General features: G+C 40.4%; 1 protein-coding gene across 11 annotated transcripts in view; it reads right to left on the bottom strand.

Moving 5' to 3' along the window:
* Nucleotides 1–225: 225 nt before the first annotated feature.
* Nucleotides 226–19,336, bottom strand: part of ZC3H11A (zinc finger CCCH-type containing 11A) — a 59,938-nt gene continuing 40,827 nt past the window's right edge. For 9 of the 11 annotated variants that reach the window (XM_025378528.1, XM_025378500.1, XM_025378513.1 and 6 more), the window contains 8 exons: nt 16,089–16,187; nt 12,858–12,926; nt 6,819–7,322; nt 6,108–6,184; nt 4,628–4,943; nt 3,641–3,807; nt 3,208–3,275; nt 226–2,209 (listed from right to left, as the gene is read on the bottom strand). In XM_025378528.1, the coding sequence (XP_025234313.1) occupies nt 1,951–2,209; nt 3,208–3,275; nt 3,641–3,807; nt 4,628–4,943; nt 6,108–6,184; nt 6,819–7,322; nt 12,858–12,926; nt 16,089–16,187 (1,559 nt within the window). In that variant the 3' untranslated portion in view covers nt 226–1,950. The remainder of the gene's footprint in view (nt 2,210–3,207; nt 3,276–3,640; nt 3,808–4,627; nt 4,944–6,107; nt 6,185–6,818; nt 7,323–12,857; nt 12,927–16,088; nt 16,188–19,336) is intronic. The other 2 variants (XM_025378563.1, XM_025378553.1) reach the window with 1 other exon arrangement.

Below are 19,336 nucleotides of genomic sequence, written 5' to 3' on the forward strand. Positions count from 1 at the left end.
CACATTATAATAATATAAATTCTTACCTAAAGCACATGCAGCTAAAACTGAGCACACTTGTTAATTTGGCAATATATCCAGGTGAAAGATTTCTAAGCCAAATAATAACTGAAATTTGGGCACTTACATGAAAGGCCAATAACATTCTGATTGGGGTCTCTTGTCAAGGTGGATCCTAGGCTGATAGGATGATATGATCTAAGATTACTTAGCTCACAACATCAAGACTTTCCTACATCAGTTTTATTTAAAACACAAACAAGTATTTCTCTTTCTGTAAGGGCAAATGGTTCAAATAATGCGGAACACGAAACATTGACTAATACAAGTGCTTTAAATATGAAACAAAATTATTTTTTAAAAAAGCAAAAGAATAAAGAATATATACAAAAGGGACCTGGAATCTGTAAGCTGATTCCAAAAACGAAATAAGTAGAAAATTTGTGGTGCAACCTGAACATTCTACCCCTGCTTTGGAGAAGGGCTATCATACAACATTCAGTCAGCTGAAGATGGATTGGTAGAGGTGTGTCTATACATAAATTTCAAGTCATTTTTGCTTGTGCAGAATCATCCAAATCTTCCCAAGACTGAATGGGCAGTCCTGTGGCTTTCTTCCTTTTCCATATTCCCAACAAGGCTACATGAAGTTCAACTCTTGATGAGCCGCTTACAACAGCAGTTCCTTAGGAGCCAACATGACAGGTGGGTCAGATTTCCCTATGAGAAACAAAACTGGCCACCTACAGCAAAATATCAAAATGGGAAAGTCCTTCCTTCCTCCTCCTCCTCCTGATTATATACAACGTATCTCCTTTCAAGACTATTATTCCCATCATGCTTATTCCTTCACAAATCTAAACCTTGAGGTGATATGAAGGAAACCAACATCAAGAAAAGAAAACTCAATTCAGAAATGAAGAAAACTGGCAGGTATACAATACACCCCCAGAGCATCTCAATATCCCTGGCACAGTACAGTTCCATGTACTGCTACAGCCCATAGATAAACATTGGCAGCTTGAATAAGCTCATTTTTTCCCTCCGGTGGGTGAAGGCCACCAAATAAATACTGGGCAACAGGGGTTTGTTGGGAGAGTTAGAAATAAAAAATTTACCAGATTTTGTCCCTGTGATAATTCAATGCCAGTAAGGAGGCAAGTACTGAAGAAGAAAAGGGACAATTTTCATACTACAAAAGAATTTCCTCTAATCATGTCACCATTTCATATAATGAATCCAGGGAATCCCAGAAATAGAAAATTAGTTTCAGGGGACCCCCTGAGGCACTTTAAAGCCTTTTAAAAAATTACAGTAATAATAAATTAGATATTGCTCTTCAGAGGCTAATGGAGCAGCAGAAGCATCAAAATCAGGTCCAAAGAGTTATGCCCACATTACAGGCTTCCTGAGCTGCTCAGCCCTCTTTAAAGCTCAGCTGAATCTCTAAATACCTTTAAAAAGACATACAATTTAACACAGACTGGGTATTTTTGTTTAGTGGTAGCACAAAATTTGGTCCTTAATGGTAGCAGCTGTCTTCATCCATTTCAAAGTCAGGTAATATTAAGTACATCAAGACAATACATAAAGAACACAACAAAGGAGAAAAAAGCCAAAACTGACAAACACCTCAAGGAGTCACTAAGTTCGCTTGCACCCTTTCACTTGAAATCCCTCTCAGTCTCTTTTTTGTGGAGAGAAGGGTATGACAGAACTTTTTTCTCAGAAGATGATAAACAATGGCATCAAATGGACAAAATGGTTATAAAGTAACTTTAAAAATCTGACCCCAAGGAATCCAGGACACATACAGATAATTCAGAGGTATACTTCTGATTTGGGGCAAATTCTAGACTAAAGAAATGATCATCTCAGGTAAATGTTACAATAGATGAAACTAAGTCCAGCTTTTTGGCGATTTTTTTTTAAGTGTCCTCACTACCCCCTTCAGCTATCAATCATTTCTGATAGCTCAAGCAGAAGGTCATCTTCATCTTTCCCAGGATCCAGGTCAATCTCAGCTTCCAATTTGCCTCCTGAAATCTCCCATATTAGTTTCTCAAAATCATCCTCCACAGAGAGTGGGGGCTTTCCTGTTGAGGCAGAGCTGAGTCGGCGAGTTTTCATGCTCATTTGGGATGAGGAAGGGCCAGACACCTCTGGGGGTGAGGAATCTGAAGAGGACTGGGTTGGAGGCAGCACAAGACTGTAAGAAAAAAAAGATTATTAGAAAACTGCCCTTTTTTCAATAGTTGGCTGAATCACCTAGTCTCATGGACACAAAGAGTGAGCAAAAATTTGTTTCTAAGAACATACATAAAGAAACAATTCTTTTACTGATTTGGGATCAAGCATTTTTTTTTGCAGGGGGGGGCAGAGTCTCCCTTTGTCACCCAGGCTGGAGTGTAGTGGTACAATCGTGGCTCACTCCAGCCTCGACCTTCTTGGCTCAAGCGATCATTCTGCCTCCACCTCCCAAGTAGCCGGGTCTACAGGTGTGTGTCACCATGCCTGGATAATTTCTTTTTTATTAGAGACAAGACCTCACTACGTTGTCCAGGCTGGTCTTGAACTCCTGAGCTCAAGTGGTCCTCCACCCTCAGTCTCCCAAAGTGTTGGGATTACAGGCATGAGCCGCCCTGCCTGGCCAGCACCAAGCATTTCTATAACTCAAAGTAGGTGTTAAAGACATCTTTCAGAGGCTGGGCATGGTAGCTCATGCCTGTAATCTCAGCCCTTTGGGAGGCCAAGGAAGGTGGCTCACTTGAGGTCAGGACTTTGAGACCACCGAAGATAATGTGGCAAAACCCTGTCACTACTAAAAATACAAAAATTAGCTGGGCCTTGTGGCAGGCATCTGTAATCCCAGCTACTTGGGAGGCTGAGGCAGGAGAATTGTTTGAACCCAGGAAGTGGAGGTTGCAGTGAGCAGAGATTGTGCCACTGTACTCCAGTCTGGGTGACACAGTGAGACCCTGTCTCAAACAAAAAACCAAAAAACATCTTTTAGGTAATATAGCAAAATGTAAATAATGGCACCAAAGGAGAACAGCAACCCTAAATTTTCATACTTTCTTGCATTTAATTTGAAGTGCAGCAGATTTATTTGGATGTTGCTGAAGTTGTTTATCAGTGTTATTCTCTAGAGAGCCTAAACAGTAACAGGGGCCTGGAGTTTGTTTAGAAAGAATTACAAAGCATTACCTGTCTCTAGGATTTTCTGCTTCAGGCACAGTGACTGATTTGTCCTCAGAGACAAGCGGGACAACAGCCTGCAAAAGGAAGAGTCAGGTAATTCAGTGAGAGTTGGCTTTTTAATTTGAGCATATTCATTTTCTTTTGCTGCCTTCTTAGAATTGTGGCTGATTCTTGAAGCCTGTGAATCTAAGAATCGATAATCTAAAGGTTGAGTATATAAATAAGCAAAATATCTTGCCACCTAAAAATTAGCTTTTAAAAAATCCTGTCCTGCTACTTCACAAATATCAAACTGTGAGTATAAAATACAGTAATAACCCAAATTACAGAAATGCCAGGAAGCGATATACACAAGATATAGATAAGAGTGCTAGTAGACAGTCTTTCCTGCTTTCCCACCACACAGAATAAAGCACCACGAAGTGAATATACGTCTTACCACAGCTGCTTTTTTGGCTGGGGGTTCCTGTAGGACACTGCTGGAGCTGAGTGGCTTCACAGCGGCAATGACAGCAGGGTGCATCTCCACTGCCTTACGTTTTGGGGCCAATTTGGGGGATGACACAACTTTAACCACAGATGGCTTCACATTCACTTTGGGTTTAGCTACAAGGGGCAGAAAATATCTGATAAACAGCGAGAATAAACTCTTAAATGGAGAATAACTCAGAATAAAATATCAAAACTCCTTCAGTATTAGAAATATCACAAATAATTTATTTAAAAAGAGACTGAAAATGATCCAAAGGCAATTTGTGGTCACCATGGTGGTCACTATAGGTGGTCACCATGTAGATATAATACCACTTAAATTTGTTACCATTCCTCTATTCCTTTTTATTCAATACCAGAGGGAAGATGCACCATAGAAAGTTTTACACAAAGCTTTTTAAATAGCAATTTTATTTATTTATTTTTTTTTTTATTTTTTTTATTTTTTTTGAGACGGAGTCTCGCTCTGTCACCCAGGCTGGACTGCAGTGGCCGGATCTCAGCTCACTGCAAGCTCCGCCTCCCGGGTTCACGCCATTCTCCGGCCTCAGCCTCCCGAGTAGCTGGGACTACAGGCGCCCGCCACCTCGCCCGGCTAGTTTTTTTTGTATTTCTTAATAGAGACGGGGTTTCACCGTGTTAGCCAGGATGGTCTCGATCTCCTGACCTCGTGATCCACCCGTCTCGGCCTCCCAAAGTGCTGGGATTACAGGCTTGAGCCACCGCGCCCGGCCTAAATAGCAATTTTAAATTCTGAGAAAACAACTCATCTCGTTTTGCCTTTGTATAAAAATATCAGAAATATTACTGTCTACCTGTGGATATAAGGCAAATGAAATTCAACCCAGTTATTGCCAGGAAGTTACTGGCAACAACTGGGTTGAATTTGGTAATTTTGATAACCTGAAGCAATACATAGTATAGAAATACTTGCCTTTACCCCTTTTTTCCAAGGTCTGTGCTGCACATTTCACATTCAATACTGAGTCTCCAATCCCTGAGGTTTCTACCTCCACCTTCTGGGATGACTTTGTGGGAAGCCGCTTGGTCAGGTGCCGTGTGATTCCTGGCACAGCAGTGAGCACTGGTTTCTCTGCCACTTGGGTATTGCAAGAGGCCATATCTCCCCGAAGAGGTGTCAAGACTGATTTTTCCCTCTCCTGCTGTTTCTGCATGTGCTTCTCTCTCATGGTCTCACATCTCTTGACTTGAATTTTAGTGATGTCAACTCCTGTGGTCTCACCTGAAGCCTGTGGATAAATTTAAATGACAGAATTAAAATCTGATACCTCTAATAACCTCTATGATATAAGTACCAGGCTAACATCTAAGTTAAGCAGAGTCTCACATGATCCAGAATCTGAGAGAAAAGCTCTTTATTTGATGTCAAATAGACAATACCCTGTTAGAGATGAAAGATTAGAATTAGACATGTGTGGAATAATAAAAAAACCCAGATTCTACAGGCTGGAAAACCATGACTCTAAGTCAAATACTAATGATTCCTAAATAATCAAATACTTGCACAAAGATTTATGTACAAAGATATTATTTTATTTATGATTGTGTAAAACAAAATCTGAATGTCCAGGAAAAGACTTTATTTGTGTAATGGAGAATCATGTGGTCAGTAAAAACAAACTTCTTGAAGAATTATTAACATGATAAAGTTAAAGTAGGCTGTAAAATGATACACTGTAGAGTTCTCGATTATGTTCTAAATATGGGTTTAACATTAAACAAATTCACATGCATGCATATATAAACAAAAAGGTCGAAGAAGGCCAAGTGTGGTGGCTCATACATGTAATCCCAGCACTTTGGGAGGCCAAGGCAGGCGGGTCACTTGAAGCCAGAAGTTCGAGACCACTCTGGACAACAAGGCAAAACCCTGTCTCTACTAAAAATACAAAAATTAGCCAGACGTGGTGGTGCATGCCTTTGATCCCAGCTATATGGGAGGCAGAGGCACAAGAATCGCTTGAACCCAGGAGGCAAAGGTTGCAGTGAACCAAGATAATGCCACTGCACTCCAGCCTGGGCAACAGAGCAAGACTGAAAAATCTCGAAGAAATCCACGGAAAAGATAATGATGGTTACATCTGAGCTGTATATTTTTAGGGCTTGTTCATTTTTTAAAAAAATTAAATTTCCAACTTTTGTATGATGCATAGCATTAGAAAAAACTCAGTTTAAAAAATATTGATGGCCAATTAAACAAAAAACTTTAAAACAGCAGCAAATACTGATATACACAGAACTATAGGAAATTCTCATAAGAAATTATAAGTAAAAAGAAAGATTGTTTACCTAATATATGAGTGAATTATTGAGAAATTTACTGTAAGGTAAAACTACCAATTATCTAGCCTTTGTTTGCTATGAACAAAACCATACAATGATCTTAAATTTACCTCTTTAGCTTCTGTTCTAATACTGCTCTGAGAATCAACTTCATTTCCTTCCTGAAGGTTCTTCTCTTCTTTCATCCCTGTATTCACATTAAAGACATCATTAGTTATTTTATTTAAGCTGCAACTTCATGATAGATATGTTAAACAAAACTTTATTTAATGAAAGTAGTAAGACAGGACAAATAAAATTACAGTTAAAGTCCATTTGTGCTCCTAAAGTCTCAAAATACACATTAAAATAGCAAAGGTTGGCCAGGCATGGTAGGTCACATCTGTAATCCCAGCACTTTGGGAGACTGAAGTGAGCAGATCACACTTGAGGTGAGGAGTTTGAGACCAGCCTGGCCATGATGCAAACCCATCTCTATTAAAAATACAAAAATTAGCCAGATGTGGTGGCACATGCCTGTAGCTCCAGCTACTCGGGAGGCTGAGGCAAGAGAATCACTTGAACCCAGGAGGTGGAGGCTACAGTGAGCCAAGATCACGCCACTGCACTCCAGCCTGGGTGACAGAGTAAGACTGTCTCAAAAATAAAATAAAACAAAAGCAAAGGTCTACATAGCACTACTGAAAAACTTCATTTAATTCAGTGTTTTCAACGTTATCTGAGTAAAGAAAGGTTGTCAAAGAACTCCTAGGAAGATCCCATGGAACACCCCTCTAGAATATTATGTGGGGACGTGGTACTAGAGACCAAGTTCTCGTTACCTGTTCTTTTGGTGATTCGCAGCAGCCGCCTTGCCCCTGGAGTGGCCTCATGTTGAGACGGAGAGCTGGTGCTGCTCTCAGAGCTCTGCTGCACCCTCAGTGCCTTCTCCAGTTTAATTTCTTCTAGTGTCTTGATGTGCACCTCCTGCATAGACTTTGTTTTACCTGCAGGCTCCTCTGATTGTCCTTTGCTGGCAACAATGGGTGGCAAAACTACTGTTTTTTTAATTTCACTATCAGTCTTTAGCTTGATGCAAGTTGCATCCTTTTTGCTTTTTTGTCTCTCTGCTTCCTGCTGCCGATGTTTTTTTTCAGCCAGGACCTCAGAGAAGGTTTTGATACGGATAGTGGAGGAGCTTCTTGCTCCTGAAGTAGAATCATCAGTTTTTGAAGGTCCTTCTGTCTTGAGTTTAGTTTGCAATTCTCCACGTTTCTGACTGGCTCTTTCAAGAAGAATTTCTTCTAATGTCTTCACATGGATCTCACCAACTTTATTAACTTTCTCTGTTTTCATAGGAGAAAAACATGTCATTATACTTGAAGTTCACCTCTTATTGACTTATGATCTCTCTATTCTTGGATCAAGACAGTCCAATAGAGAGCTATCATTTAAGCAGTCAATTAAAAGGATCAAAAGGGTAACATTTATTTCTTTTCTTTTCTTTTTTTTGAGACAGAGTCTTGCTCTTTTACCCAGGCTGCAGTGCAGTGGTAATAATCTCGGCTCACTGCAACCTCTGCCACCCAGGGTTCAAGTGATTCTCCTGCCTCAGCCTCCCAAGTAGCTGGGACTACAGGTACCCGCCACCAAGCCCGGCTAATTGTTTCTATTTCAATTTTAGATTACTACAAGTTTCAGGCAGTGGTCCTCAAGGAAAACTCTTTGGAGGCAAAAATCGATTTGCATTTCTATTCAGAAGCTTATTCTTCAGAAACTGAAAGCCATTTACTAGTTGGATAAATTTGTCATTATAAACCTTAACAAAAATAGCAATAAATTATTCATTAACTTATGGCTATAAACATGTAATGAACACTGGGCTAGAAATACAATGGTAAGCAAAATAAAATCTCTGTTCACATGTAATTTACAGTCTAATAGATAAATAAACAAGCTATAGCAGAGTATGGTAATGATAACTGCTTTGATAAGGGAGGTATAATGCTATAAAAGGACACAGCAGGAACACCTACCCTTGTCTACAAGAAAGTGATATTAAATGATAAAGGATAAAAAGAAGGTAAAACAAGTGACGAGATAGAAGAAAAATACAAAAGGCCCAGAAATTGGCATGCCACTGAAGAGCTATTTTCAACGATACATTAATCATTCTGTATCTGTCTAAACTGAAGAGCAAATGTCACACTTCACAGATAGAACCATTCTCATTACCGAAGGGCTAAGAAAATAAATAATGAAAAGAGATAGTGCTATGAAATAAATAATTTGGAGATCATACACATATATATGTAATCACTGAATAACAGCTTTTAATGAACCCCCACCCCCACACCTAAAAAAAACATCCTTCCAAAATCTTTTTTTTTTTTTTTGGTAGAGATGAGGTCTTCCTATGTGCCCCAGGCTGGTCTCCAAACTCCAGGCTTCAAGCAATCCTTCTGCCTCAACCAACCAAAGTGCTGGGATTATAGGTGTGAGCCACCATACCCAGTCTGAAATCTTAAATATACTGTGTTCTGTCTCACTTTCTGAACTCTTAAGTATGCTATTCCCTCTACTTGGAGTATTCCCTGCTGATCTCATTTCTCTTGCTACCTGGTTTTTTTTTTTTTTTGAGACAGAGTTTTGCTCTGTTGCCCAGGCTGGAGAGCGCAGTGGTGTCGTCTTGACTCACCACAACCTCCACCTCCTGGGTTCAAGTGATTCTCTGCCTCAGCCTCCCAAGTAGCTGGGCCTAAAGGTACCCGCCACCATGCCTGGCTAATTTTTGTATTTTTTGTAGAGACAGGGTTTTGCCATGTTGGCCAGGCTGGTCTCAAACTCCTGGCCTCAAGAGATTTGCCTGCCTGGCCTCCCAAAGTGCTGGGATTACAGGCGTGAGCCACCACGCTGGGCCTGGTTAGTTTCAAATGAGTTCCACTTAAAACCTGATACCCTCCAATTTACTTTTTCTGATCACAGCACTGAACACTCAGTACACTGTAATTGCCTGTATCTTCAAGTTCTTTAATAAAAAATTGCAAGTTCTTTCAATCCAAGGTAGCAAACATTTCACAATTACCACTCCAAGAAAGTACAATATGAATGGTGACATGGAGGCCCTGTTTCCCTCCCCTACCAAAATTTCACTGAAATGACAAAACATTAAAAATAAATCCACACCAGCAATGAGAAATAAGGATGTCACTGGCAGAGCATACATCTTGAAGAATTTCTAAAACAGAAAGCAGATGTCTGAATTTACAGAAAAATGGAGAAAGAATAGTTAAAACCATAGGCGTGAGTTCTGCTCCTCCCAATAGAGCCAAAGGAAACTGCCAAACTTGGGTTAACTAGTATTAAAAGCAACAGTGGGATCTGACATAACCATTAGGGTAGAATTTAAGGACCACCTATACAACAGATGGGCGAGTCAAGACCTCCTCCTGAGAACTGCTCACTAAAAAGAGGCAAGTTTGCCCACGAAGAGCACATTATGATGTTGGGGCTGGAGAGAAGCAGAGCATGAAAATCCCAGGCTTTTGGCCGGGCGCGGTGGCTCAAGCCTGTAATCCCAGCACTTTGGGAGGCCGAGACGGGCGGATCACGAGGTCAGGAGATCAAGACCATCCTGGCTAACACGGTGAAACCCCGTCTCTACTAAAAAATACAAAAAACTAGCCGGGCGAGGTGGCAGGCGCCTGTAGTCCCAGCTACTCGGGAGGCTGAGGCAGGAGAATGGCGTAAACTCGGGCGGCGGAGCTTGCAGTGAGCTGAGATCCGGCCACTGCACTCCAGCTTGGGCGACAGAGCGAGACTCCGTCTCAAAAAAAAAAAAAAAAAAAAAAAAAAAAGAAAATCCCAGGCTTTCACAATACCAAGCAGAAAAAGGGGAGGGATAAAATAGCAAATCTGAAAAAGGAAAAAAGTTGTTTCCATCAGAAAATAGTCTTATTGCGGCAACTGTATGAGCCCCCAGACTTCCCATCTTCAGTCTACACAAGCTGCCTGTTAGTACACCCTCTCCACTTAGCCAGACGTTAATGAAGTCTCCCAATCAGGAAAGAGGACAACTTGGGGAAAGGGTCTTTAAAATCAAAGGAAACCCAAGCCAGGTACTTACAACTATAGAAAAACAATATGTAAGATAAACCAAAATAAATAAAAAGAAGTGGTTAAGAAGCCAAAATAATACACAAACTTTTTAAAATAAAAAAAGTGGTTAAGAAGCCAAAATAATACACAAACTTTTTAAAATAAAAATAAAGACTTGAATTAGAAATCCCAGAGCAGGCCAGGCACAGTGACTCACACTTGTAATCCCAGCGCTTTGGGAGGCCGAGGTGAGCGGATCACTTGAGGTCAGGAGTTGGAGACTAGCCTAGCCAACATGGTGAAACCCCATCTCTACTATAAATACAAAAGTTAGCCAGGCACGATTGTGCGTGCCTGTAACCCCAGTTACTTGGGAGGCTGACACAGGAGAATCACTTTAACCTGGGAGGCAGAGGTTGCAGTGAGCTGAGATCACGCTGTGCTCCAATCTGGAAAACAGACTGAGACTCTGTCTCCAAAAAAAAAAAAAAAAAAAAATTGGTGGGCACAATGGCTCACGCCTGTAATCCCAGCACTTTGGGAGCCCAAAGTGGACATATCACCTAAGGTTGGGAGTTCGAGACCAGCCTGACCAACATGAAGAGGCCCCGTCTTTACTAAGAATACAAAATTAGCCGGGCGTGGTAGCACATGCCTGTAATACCAGCTACTCGGAGGGCTGAGGCAGGAGAATCACTTGAACCTGGGAGGTAGAAGTTGCGGTGAGCCGAGATCGCACCATTGCACTCTAGCCTGGGCAACAAGAGCGAAACTCCATCTCAAAAAAAAAAAAAAAAAAAAAAAAAAAAAGAATTAGAAATCCCAGCTGAGAAAAAAGAAAAAAAAATAAGACAACAAAGAAAGTTATTGAAAAATAAAATTTTTCAAGTGCCAAAATAAATTCATGTGAAGGACTGGATAATAAAAAAAGATAAGGCTGGCCCCAAATCAGCCATCTAAAAAGGAATAGGCAAACTACATATAGCCTATATGGCAACCACCTAATTTTGTACATGAAATTTTGCTGGAACACACCAGCAGTCATTCATTTACATATTGCATACATATGCATATGGCTGCTTTCACTCTATGGGGTAGCTGCAATACTGTGGACTGCAAAGTTATTTATATCTGACCCTTTACAGAAAAAAATTGTCAATTCCTTATCTAAAAAACAAAGTTGAACAAAGCTCACAGAAGGTTAGCCAAAAACAAAGAAACAAAAAGTATAAAGAGACATGCAGGCATATGTCCCAAAGTTCCAACATCTATCTAATACAAATTTCACAAGAAAACAAAAAGAAATGTGCAGCGGTCATACTCAAAAGAAATTAATGTTTTCTAGAGCTAAAGAAGACAAATGTTTAGATTCAAAGGGCCCACTGAATCAGTATTTATGTATTTACTGAATCAGTATTTATGTATTTATCATAAATACTGATTTAGCAGAATGAACAAAAATGATGCATGTTTGATCCATAACAGTGAACCTGTAGCATACTAGGGAGAGATAAAACCCTAGAAATCTCTGAATAATTCAGGTTGCGTACAATAGAATAAGAATGTCCAACATCGGACTTCCTTGTTATGATGCTAATATAACTTTAACATCCAAATCAGATAAGGATGGGGGATAAAAAGTAACCTAAGGCGGCTAACACCATTCATAAATAGAGATGTAAAAATACAAAATTTTTAAAAGCCTCAAACTGAATCCAGCAAGGTATTAAAAAAAAAAGATGGAAGGTTGAATACATGGATGTTCATTTTATTATTCCTTAAATTGTACATATATATACTTATGTAGTTATATTTCATACTTTATAAAAAATTTAAAAATTATAACACAGGAAGAATATACAGAAAACCCCAATACCCAGATAACACCAAATTTTATTTATATTCTGGTGTATTTTTGAAGATTTTTTTAAAGGCGTATGTTTATATCTTTACAAAATTAGAATAATCTCATATATATGCATGATTCCCTAGAGAATAAGTTTCTATAAGAAGAAAATAAACTTAAAAAAAAAAAAGATTCTTATGTTGCCCTAAATCAGGAGGTCAAAAGTGGTATGTGCTCTTTTGTTATCTTTCTTCACTAATGCAATTTGATTTTTCCGTATCATCATTGTTCAGCATTTGACTTTTCATGACAGCAATTATTTTAGCACATAACTATCATAATTTTATCTAAACCCTTTTTGTTGTATATTTAAGTTGTTTCTAATTTTCTACTATTTAGCCAGGTGCGATGGCTCATGCCTATAATCCCAGGACTTTGGGAGGCTGAGGCAGGTGGATACCTGACGTCAGGAGTTTGAGACCAGCCTGACCAACATGGTGAAATCCCATCTCTACTAAAAATACAAATATTACGAGGCGTGGTGGCATACACCTGTAATCCTAGCTACTGGGGAGGCTGAGGTAGGAGAATCGCTTGAACACAGGAGGTGGAGGTTGCAGTGAGCTGAGACCTCGCCATTGCACTCCAGCCTGGGCAACAAGAGCAAAACTCTGTCTCAAAAATAAATAAATTAAATAAGTAAGTTCCTACTATTAATGCTATGATGAACAATCATTTTACCATCTCTAAGCACAAAAAAGGAATTGATCCCAGTTGAGTTTGAGTTGACTTGATCAATTACTTAAAAAACAAACAGAACTACAAAAAAAACCAAAAATCCAAAGCCCTTAACGAGCAACAGGTAAATGTGAGAAAAAGCAAAGGCTCTTACAGCAAAGAAAAAAATTATCAGAATCTGGTCTTAGGATTTACTTACCTGTTGCATCTTCATTATTTGGACCAGCTGACATGCCTAATCGCTCCTTAAGAGACTTGGAAACTTGAGCTGTGAAAAGAAAGATTTTAAAAAATCAAAAGTTGAACAGAAACTTTTTACAGCTTAAATGTAGGTTTGCTGGGCATGGTGGCACACACCTGTAATCCCAGAACTTTGGGAGGCCGAGGCAGGCTGATCACTTGAGGTCAGGGGTTCAAGGCCAGCCTGGCCAACATGATGAAACCCTGTCTCTACCAAAAAAAATACCAAAAAAAAAAAAAAAAAAATTAGCCAGGCATGGTGGCAGGTGCCTGCAATCCCAGCTACTCAGGAGGCTGAGACAGGAGAATCACTTGAACCTGAGAGGTGGAGGTTGCAGTGAGCTGAGATCATGCCACTGCACTCCAACCTGGGTGACAAGAGTGAGACTCTGTCTCAAAAAAAAAAAAAAAAAAAAAAAAATTTTTTTAAATCAAAAGTTAAACAGAAACTTTTTATAGGTTAAATACAGGTTTGTTGGGCATATTGGCACACATCTGTAATCTCAGCACTTTGGGAGGCCGAGGCGGGTGGATAACCTGAGGTCAGGAGTTTGAGACCAGCCTGGCCAACATGGTAAAACCACATCTCTACTAAAAATACAAAAATTACTCGAGCATGGTGGCGTGTGCTTGTAATTCTAGCTACTAGGGAGGCTGAGGCAGGAGAATCACTTGAACCCGGGAGGCAGAGGTTGCAGTGAGCCAAGATCGCGCCACTGTACTCCAGCCTGGGCCACAGAGAGGGACTCTGTATTTATTTATTTATTTATTTATTTTTATTTTTATTTTTTTTTGAGACGGAGTCTTGCTCGGTAGCCCGGGCTGGAGTGCAGTGGCCGGATCTCAGCTCACTGCAAGCTCCGCCTCCCGGGTTTACGCCATTCTCCTGCCTCAGCCTCCCAAGTAGCTGGGACTACAGGCGCCCGCCACCTCGCCCGGCTAGTTTTTTGTATTTTTAGTAGAGACGGGGTTTCACGGTGTTAGCCAGGATGGTCTCGATCTCCTGACCTCGTGATCCGCCCGTCTCGGCCTCCCAAAGTGCTGGGATTACAGGCTTGAGCCACCGCGCCCGGCCGGGACTCTGTATTTAAAAAAAAAAAAATTAAATTTTTCTTCTCCACAGAACAGATTTATGTCAACCACAGATTCCCTAGAGTACTCTGGAAAGCTTAAAACATGCCAGGCATGGTGGCTCACGCCTATAATCAAACACTTTGGGAGGCTGAGGTGGGCAGATCACCTGAGGTGAGGAGTTCAAGACCAGCCTGGCCAACTTGGTGAAACCCCATCTCTACTAAAAATACAAAAATTAGCCAGGTATGGTGGCACATGCCTGTAATCTCAGCTACTCTGGAGGCTGAGACAGGAGAATTGTCTGAACCCAGGAGGCAGAGGTTGGAGTGAGCTGAGATCGCGCTACTGCATTCCAGCCTGGGTGAGAGAGTGAGACTGTGTCTCAAAAATCAAAAATACCAAAAGAAACAAAGAAAAACTTACTTTATATCTGAAAAGCAAAAACTACTGAATTAAAGAAAATAATTTTGTTATTGTAGAGCCTTCTAAAATCTTATTGTCAGCGAAAGAATTTTTCCTCCAAGTAAATTTAAAATATGCTCCTTAGTTATGAAAATCTTCAATATGATCGATACACAAGGAAGAAAGGAATGTGGCAAAGAAAGCAACTTTAGCTTGCTCTGAGAATACAAGAAAACCTCCAAACAGGAACATCTACTCATCAAAGCCCCCTGGGCAAGGGGAAAAATTAAAGGAAGCTTCTTATTTCAAAGAAAGTTAAAACCAAACACAATGAGAAGAAAAAAAACACTTATTCTTTAATAATTTAATGCCAGTGTTTCACTGCAAGTCATAAAAGGGGAAAAAACATAAATCCAACCTTGGCTTTTTGTTCTCCTTCAACCAGAAAGAATTCTAATTCCCTGAGCGGCGCAATAGTACATTCCTATATTCCCAGCTACTTGGGAGGCTGAAGAAGGAGGATGGCTTGAGGCCAGAAATTTGAATCCAGCCTAGGCAACACAGCGAAATCTTGTCTTTAAACAAACAAAACAAAACAAAAAAATCTAACTCCCAGCCATCTCTTGATTTAGTCCACATGCCTCAAATAAACTTCCAAAATACCAAACCTATGCCACGACCTCGTCTTATCCAGATTATTTTAATAGCCTGCCAACTCATCTCCAGGCCAGTATGTTTGCCCCCTTCTAATCTGTCTCCATATTGCAGGCAAAGTAGTGGTTTTAAAATGCACATTTGAACCTTTGATCCTTGTTTATAACCTTTCTTTTTTTTTTGAGATGGAGTCTCACTCAGTCACCCAGGTTGGAGTGCAGTGGTGCGATCTCGGCTCACTGCAACCTCGCCACCCAGGTTCAAGCGATTCTCTTGCCTCCGAGTAGCTGGGATTACAGGTGCCTGCCACTGCGCCCAGCTCATTTTTGTAGTTTTTAGTAGAGACAGGGTTTCACCATCTTGGCCAGGCTGGTCTTGAACTCCTGACTTAGTGATCCACCCCCCTCGGTCTCCCAAAGTACTGGGATTACAGGCATGACCTACCATGCCCAGCCTGTTTATGACCTTTCAATGGGTTGTTAATATCTTAGAATAAGTCCAAACTTTCTAACATGGCTTAAAGACAACATTATGATCCAGTCACCATGCTCTTCAGCCCACTTCTATGTTTCAGCCATATGCAGTTCCTTGAGCATACCACTCTTAGCTCTGCCTTTGCAGGAGTTATTCTCTCTGCCTGAGACACAGCCCCTGGCTCTCGAACTTCATCTGGCTAATTGCTAACTCATGCCTTAGGTCCAAACTTTAATATAACTTCTTCTGTGAACCTTCCCCTAACAGATGGTAATAACAGGTGCCTCTCCTACATGTTACCATGAACACTGTGTACTTTTCTCTGTTACAAAATTTATCGCATTTCTAAGTATTCCTACCTGCCATTTATCCTATAAGCTCCTGAGGAGTGTGACGGTGTTTTTTTCAATGGTGTCTACCCAGAATCTAGCAGAGTAAGGATTAAATGTTTGTTGAGTGAATAATAAAACAAATACAAAATAACCCATTTACCTGAACAAAAGAATGACAAACTACAGCTGTTAGCATTACAAGAAACAAGTGTCACAATTACATACACACACAAAGTATAGAAGAACACAGGTACCTTTCTTTGGTGTTTTGTCAATGTTAGTTTCTGGAACTTCAACTTTCTTCCCTAGCCTCTGTGCCAGGCTACGCTTTAATGGAGGATCACTGTCACTGCCTATAAAGAGGGAGAACTTAGTTTAAGATTTCAAGTCAATCTTCAGCAAGGTCAAGAAATACAAACAAAAACAGACAACACAGCATAATTCTGTTAAGTGTTCTGCATACATATGGCATGTTTGTTCATCGGCTTCCTTAGAGCTCAATGTGAGAAACATAAAAATGTCCTAGAAAGAAGAGGTAGGAAGGCGAGGTGCAGTGGCTCAGGCCTGTAATCCCAGCACTTTGGGAGGTTAAGGCAGGAGGACCACTTAAGGCCAGGAGTTCGACACCAGCCTGGGCAGCACAGCAAGACCTTGTCTCTAAAAAAATTAAAATAAAAAATAGTCGGGCATGGTGGCACACACCTGTGGTCCCAGCTACTTAGAAGGCTGAAGCAGGAGGATCACTTGAGCCCAGGAGGTAGAAAGGCTACAGTGAGCTATGATCGTAATACTACACTCCAACCTGGGCGATACAGCAAGGCCCCATTCTCAAGAAAAGAAAAAAAAGAGACAAGGAAAAGAGCAAAAAATTAGAATGCACAAACATTTACCATATAAATTAACTGACTAAACTTACAAAGGAAAGGTCATAAACCCTGGTTGAGATTAAAGTTCAGAATTAGAAATGTGAAAAATCTTCATGTACAAAGAATCTGTTTTTTTTTTTTTTTGAGACAGGATCTCACTCTGTCACCCAGGCTGGAGTGCAGTGGTGCAGTCTCAGCTCACTGCAACCTCCACCTCCTGGGCTCAAGCAATCCTCCCAACTCAGCCTCCCAATTAGCTGGACTACAGGCACACGCCATGCCTGGTTAATTTTTGTATTTTTAGTAGAGACAAGGGTTTGCCATGTTGCCCAGGCTGGTCTTGAACTCCTGAGCTCAGGTGATCTGCCCACTTCAGCCTCCAAATGCTAGGATTACAGCACTATGCCAAGCCCCCCCAAAAAATCTTAACTGGTCAGCTGCTGAATTAAGTAAATGCATCCAGGATGAGGAAGACAGGTTAAGAATTATAAAATTTTAAGTTTTTTAGTATGAAGACTTTAAGAGCCACATAACCCCTTTCTCTCCAATTCTACAAAAGAAATCTAAGGTTCTGAAATATTCTGTATCTTACCCAAGTCATCAACTAGTTAGTGATACAGCCAAGACCTAAATCAAGTTTCCTAATTCTAGTTGCTATTTTTTTGAGACGGAGTCTCATTCTTTCGCCCAGGCTGTAGGGCAGTGGCACAATCTCAGCTCACTGCCACCTCTGCCTCCCAGGTTCAAGCGATTCTCCTGCCTCAGCCTCCCAAGTAGCTGGGATTACAGGCGCACGCCACCATGCCCGGCTGATTTTTATATTTTCAGTAGAGACCTTTTTGTAGTAGAGATGTTTGTATTTTCAGTAGTTTCACCATGTTGGTCAGGCCGGTCTTGAACTCCTGACCTTGGGATCCACCCACCTTGGCCTCTCAAAGTGCTGGGATTACAGGCATAAGCTACCACGTTCAGCCTTCTAGTTTTATTACACTGTTCAATACAAGTTGCTTAAAAGTCACCAGTTTTTAAAAATGGTTTTTTAGATTGCTTGACTGAACTTACATTGTTTGCAAGGTACCATTAAAAACTTCAAAAGACCCTACACAGAGTATGATTGTCTTTCTCCCCTCATTTATAATTTAAATAGAAAACAATCACAAAGTTTATATGTATGCTGATGTTAAAACAGCTCATTTCTATATTTTAAAAACTTTTATTATTTTTAGAGACAGGGTCTTGCTATATTGCCCAGGCTGGACTCAAACTCCTGGGCTCAAGGGATCCTCTAACCTCAGCTGCCCAAGTAGCTGGGACTACAGGCACGTACCACCATACCTGGCTTAGTATTATTTTTTTCTACCTAAAATGTCTAGATCAGCTTTATCCAAACTGAAAGTCTTATTAATTTGAAACCCTGGTTTGGTTTGTACTCTAAATACATGCTGAGACATTAAAATACTGCTCTTAGCTCTCCCCACCATCTTGGATCCTGTGGAGGCCTGCTGGGAACAGGACTTCTTAAAGGGAATATGTCTAGAAGGCTGTGGTCCAAGGGCACAGGTCTCCGGGAAAAAAGGGAGCACATAGTTTTTCTTAAAATTGAAGGTGTTTATGTCCCAGAAGAAACAGAATTCTATTTGGGCAAGAGATGTGCTTATGTATACAAACAAAGAACAACACAGTGACTCCTGGTGGCAAACCAAACAAAACCAAAGTAATCTGGAGAAAGGTAACTCAGGCCCATGGAAACAGTGGTGTGGTTCATGCCAAATTCCAAAGCAATCTTCCTGCTAATGCTATTGGACACAGAATCTGAGTGAACACCACAAGGGTTTAAACCAATGAAAAGTCAGTAAAAGTGGATTTGTGCTATTGTAAATAAATAAAAATAAAATACTGCTCTTTAAAACGTAGAACTGGTATTGTTTCTTGATTTACAGCTACAAGAGATTTCTAAAGACTGCCTCATTTCTGTCTCTTCTAAGCTCTTTTTGTAAATGACTGTATAACGTGTAAAGTATTCATTTGACTATAACCTTGGGCAAGTTATTTAACCCTTCCTGAGTTTGAGCTCAGTGCAGAAAATATTTACTGATATCAAGCGCCAAACATTGCGCATGGTTTACTCATGGTTGCCGAGGATTCAATGAGAATTTACATAATGCTCGTTGATATACAGCAAAGCCACAGCAAATATTAATTTCATTCATGGGCATTATCTCATCACTGAAAGTTTTTATTACTTAGAGCGTAAAGTGCATAACTCATTCAACAACACATTCCCATCTCTCACTGTCTGAAACTTCGAAATGTTACTAAGTTCAGAACAGTTCTGAAGATAGGGTAGTGAGAATTGCATCAAAGAAAACACAAAATAAAGGTAAGGTTTCCTTTTTAGGACATTTAAAATAGTATGAAGAAAATTCTGAAGTCAGAAAAAATTCTCAAAATAATTTTTTGAAAGCCAGGCACAGTGGCTCACACGTATAATCCCAGCACTTTGGGAGGCGGAGGTGGGTGGATCACCTGAGTTCATCGAGACCAGCCTGGCCAACATGGTGGAAACCCCATCTCTACTAAAACTACAAAAATTAGCCAGGGGTAGTGCCTGTAATCCCAGCTACTCAGGAGGCTGA

This window comes from Theropithecus gelada, chromosome 1 (assembly GCF_003255815.1).
Source record: "Theropithecus gelada isolate Dixy chromosome 1, Tgel_1.0, whole genome shotgun sequence".
NCBI classification, from domain to species: Eukaryota; Metazoa; Chordata; class Mammalia; order Primates; family Cercopithecidae; genus Theropithecus; species Theropithecus gelada.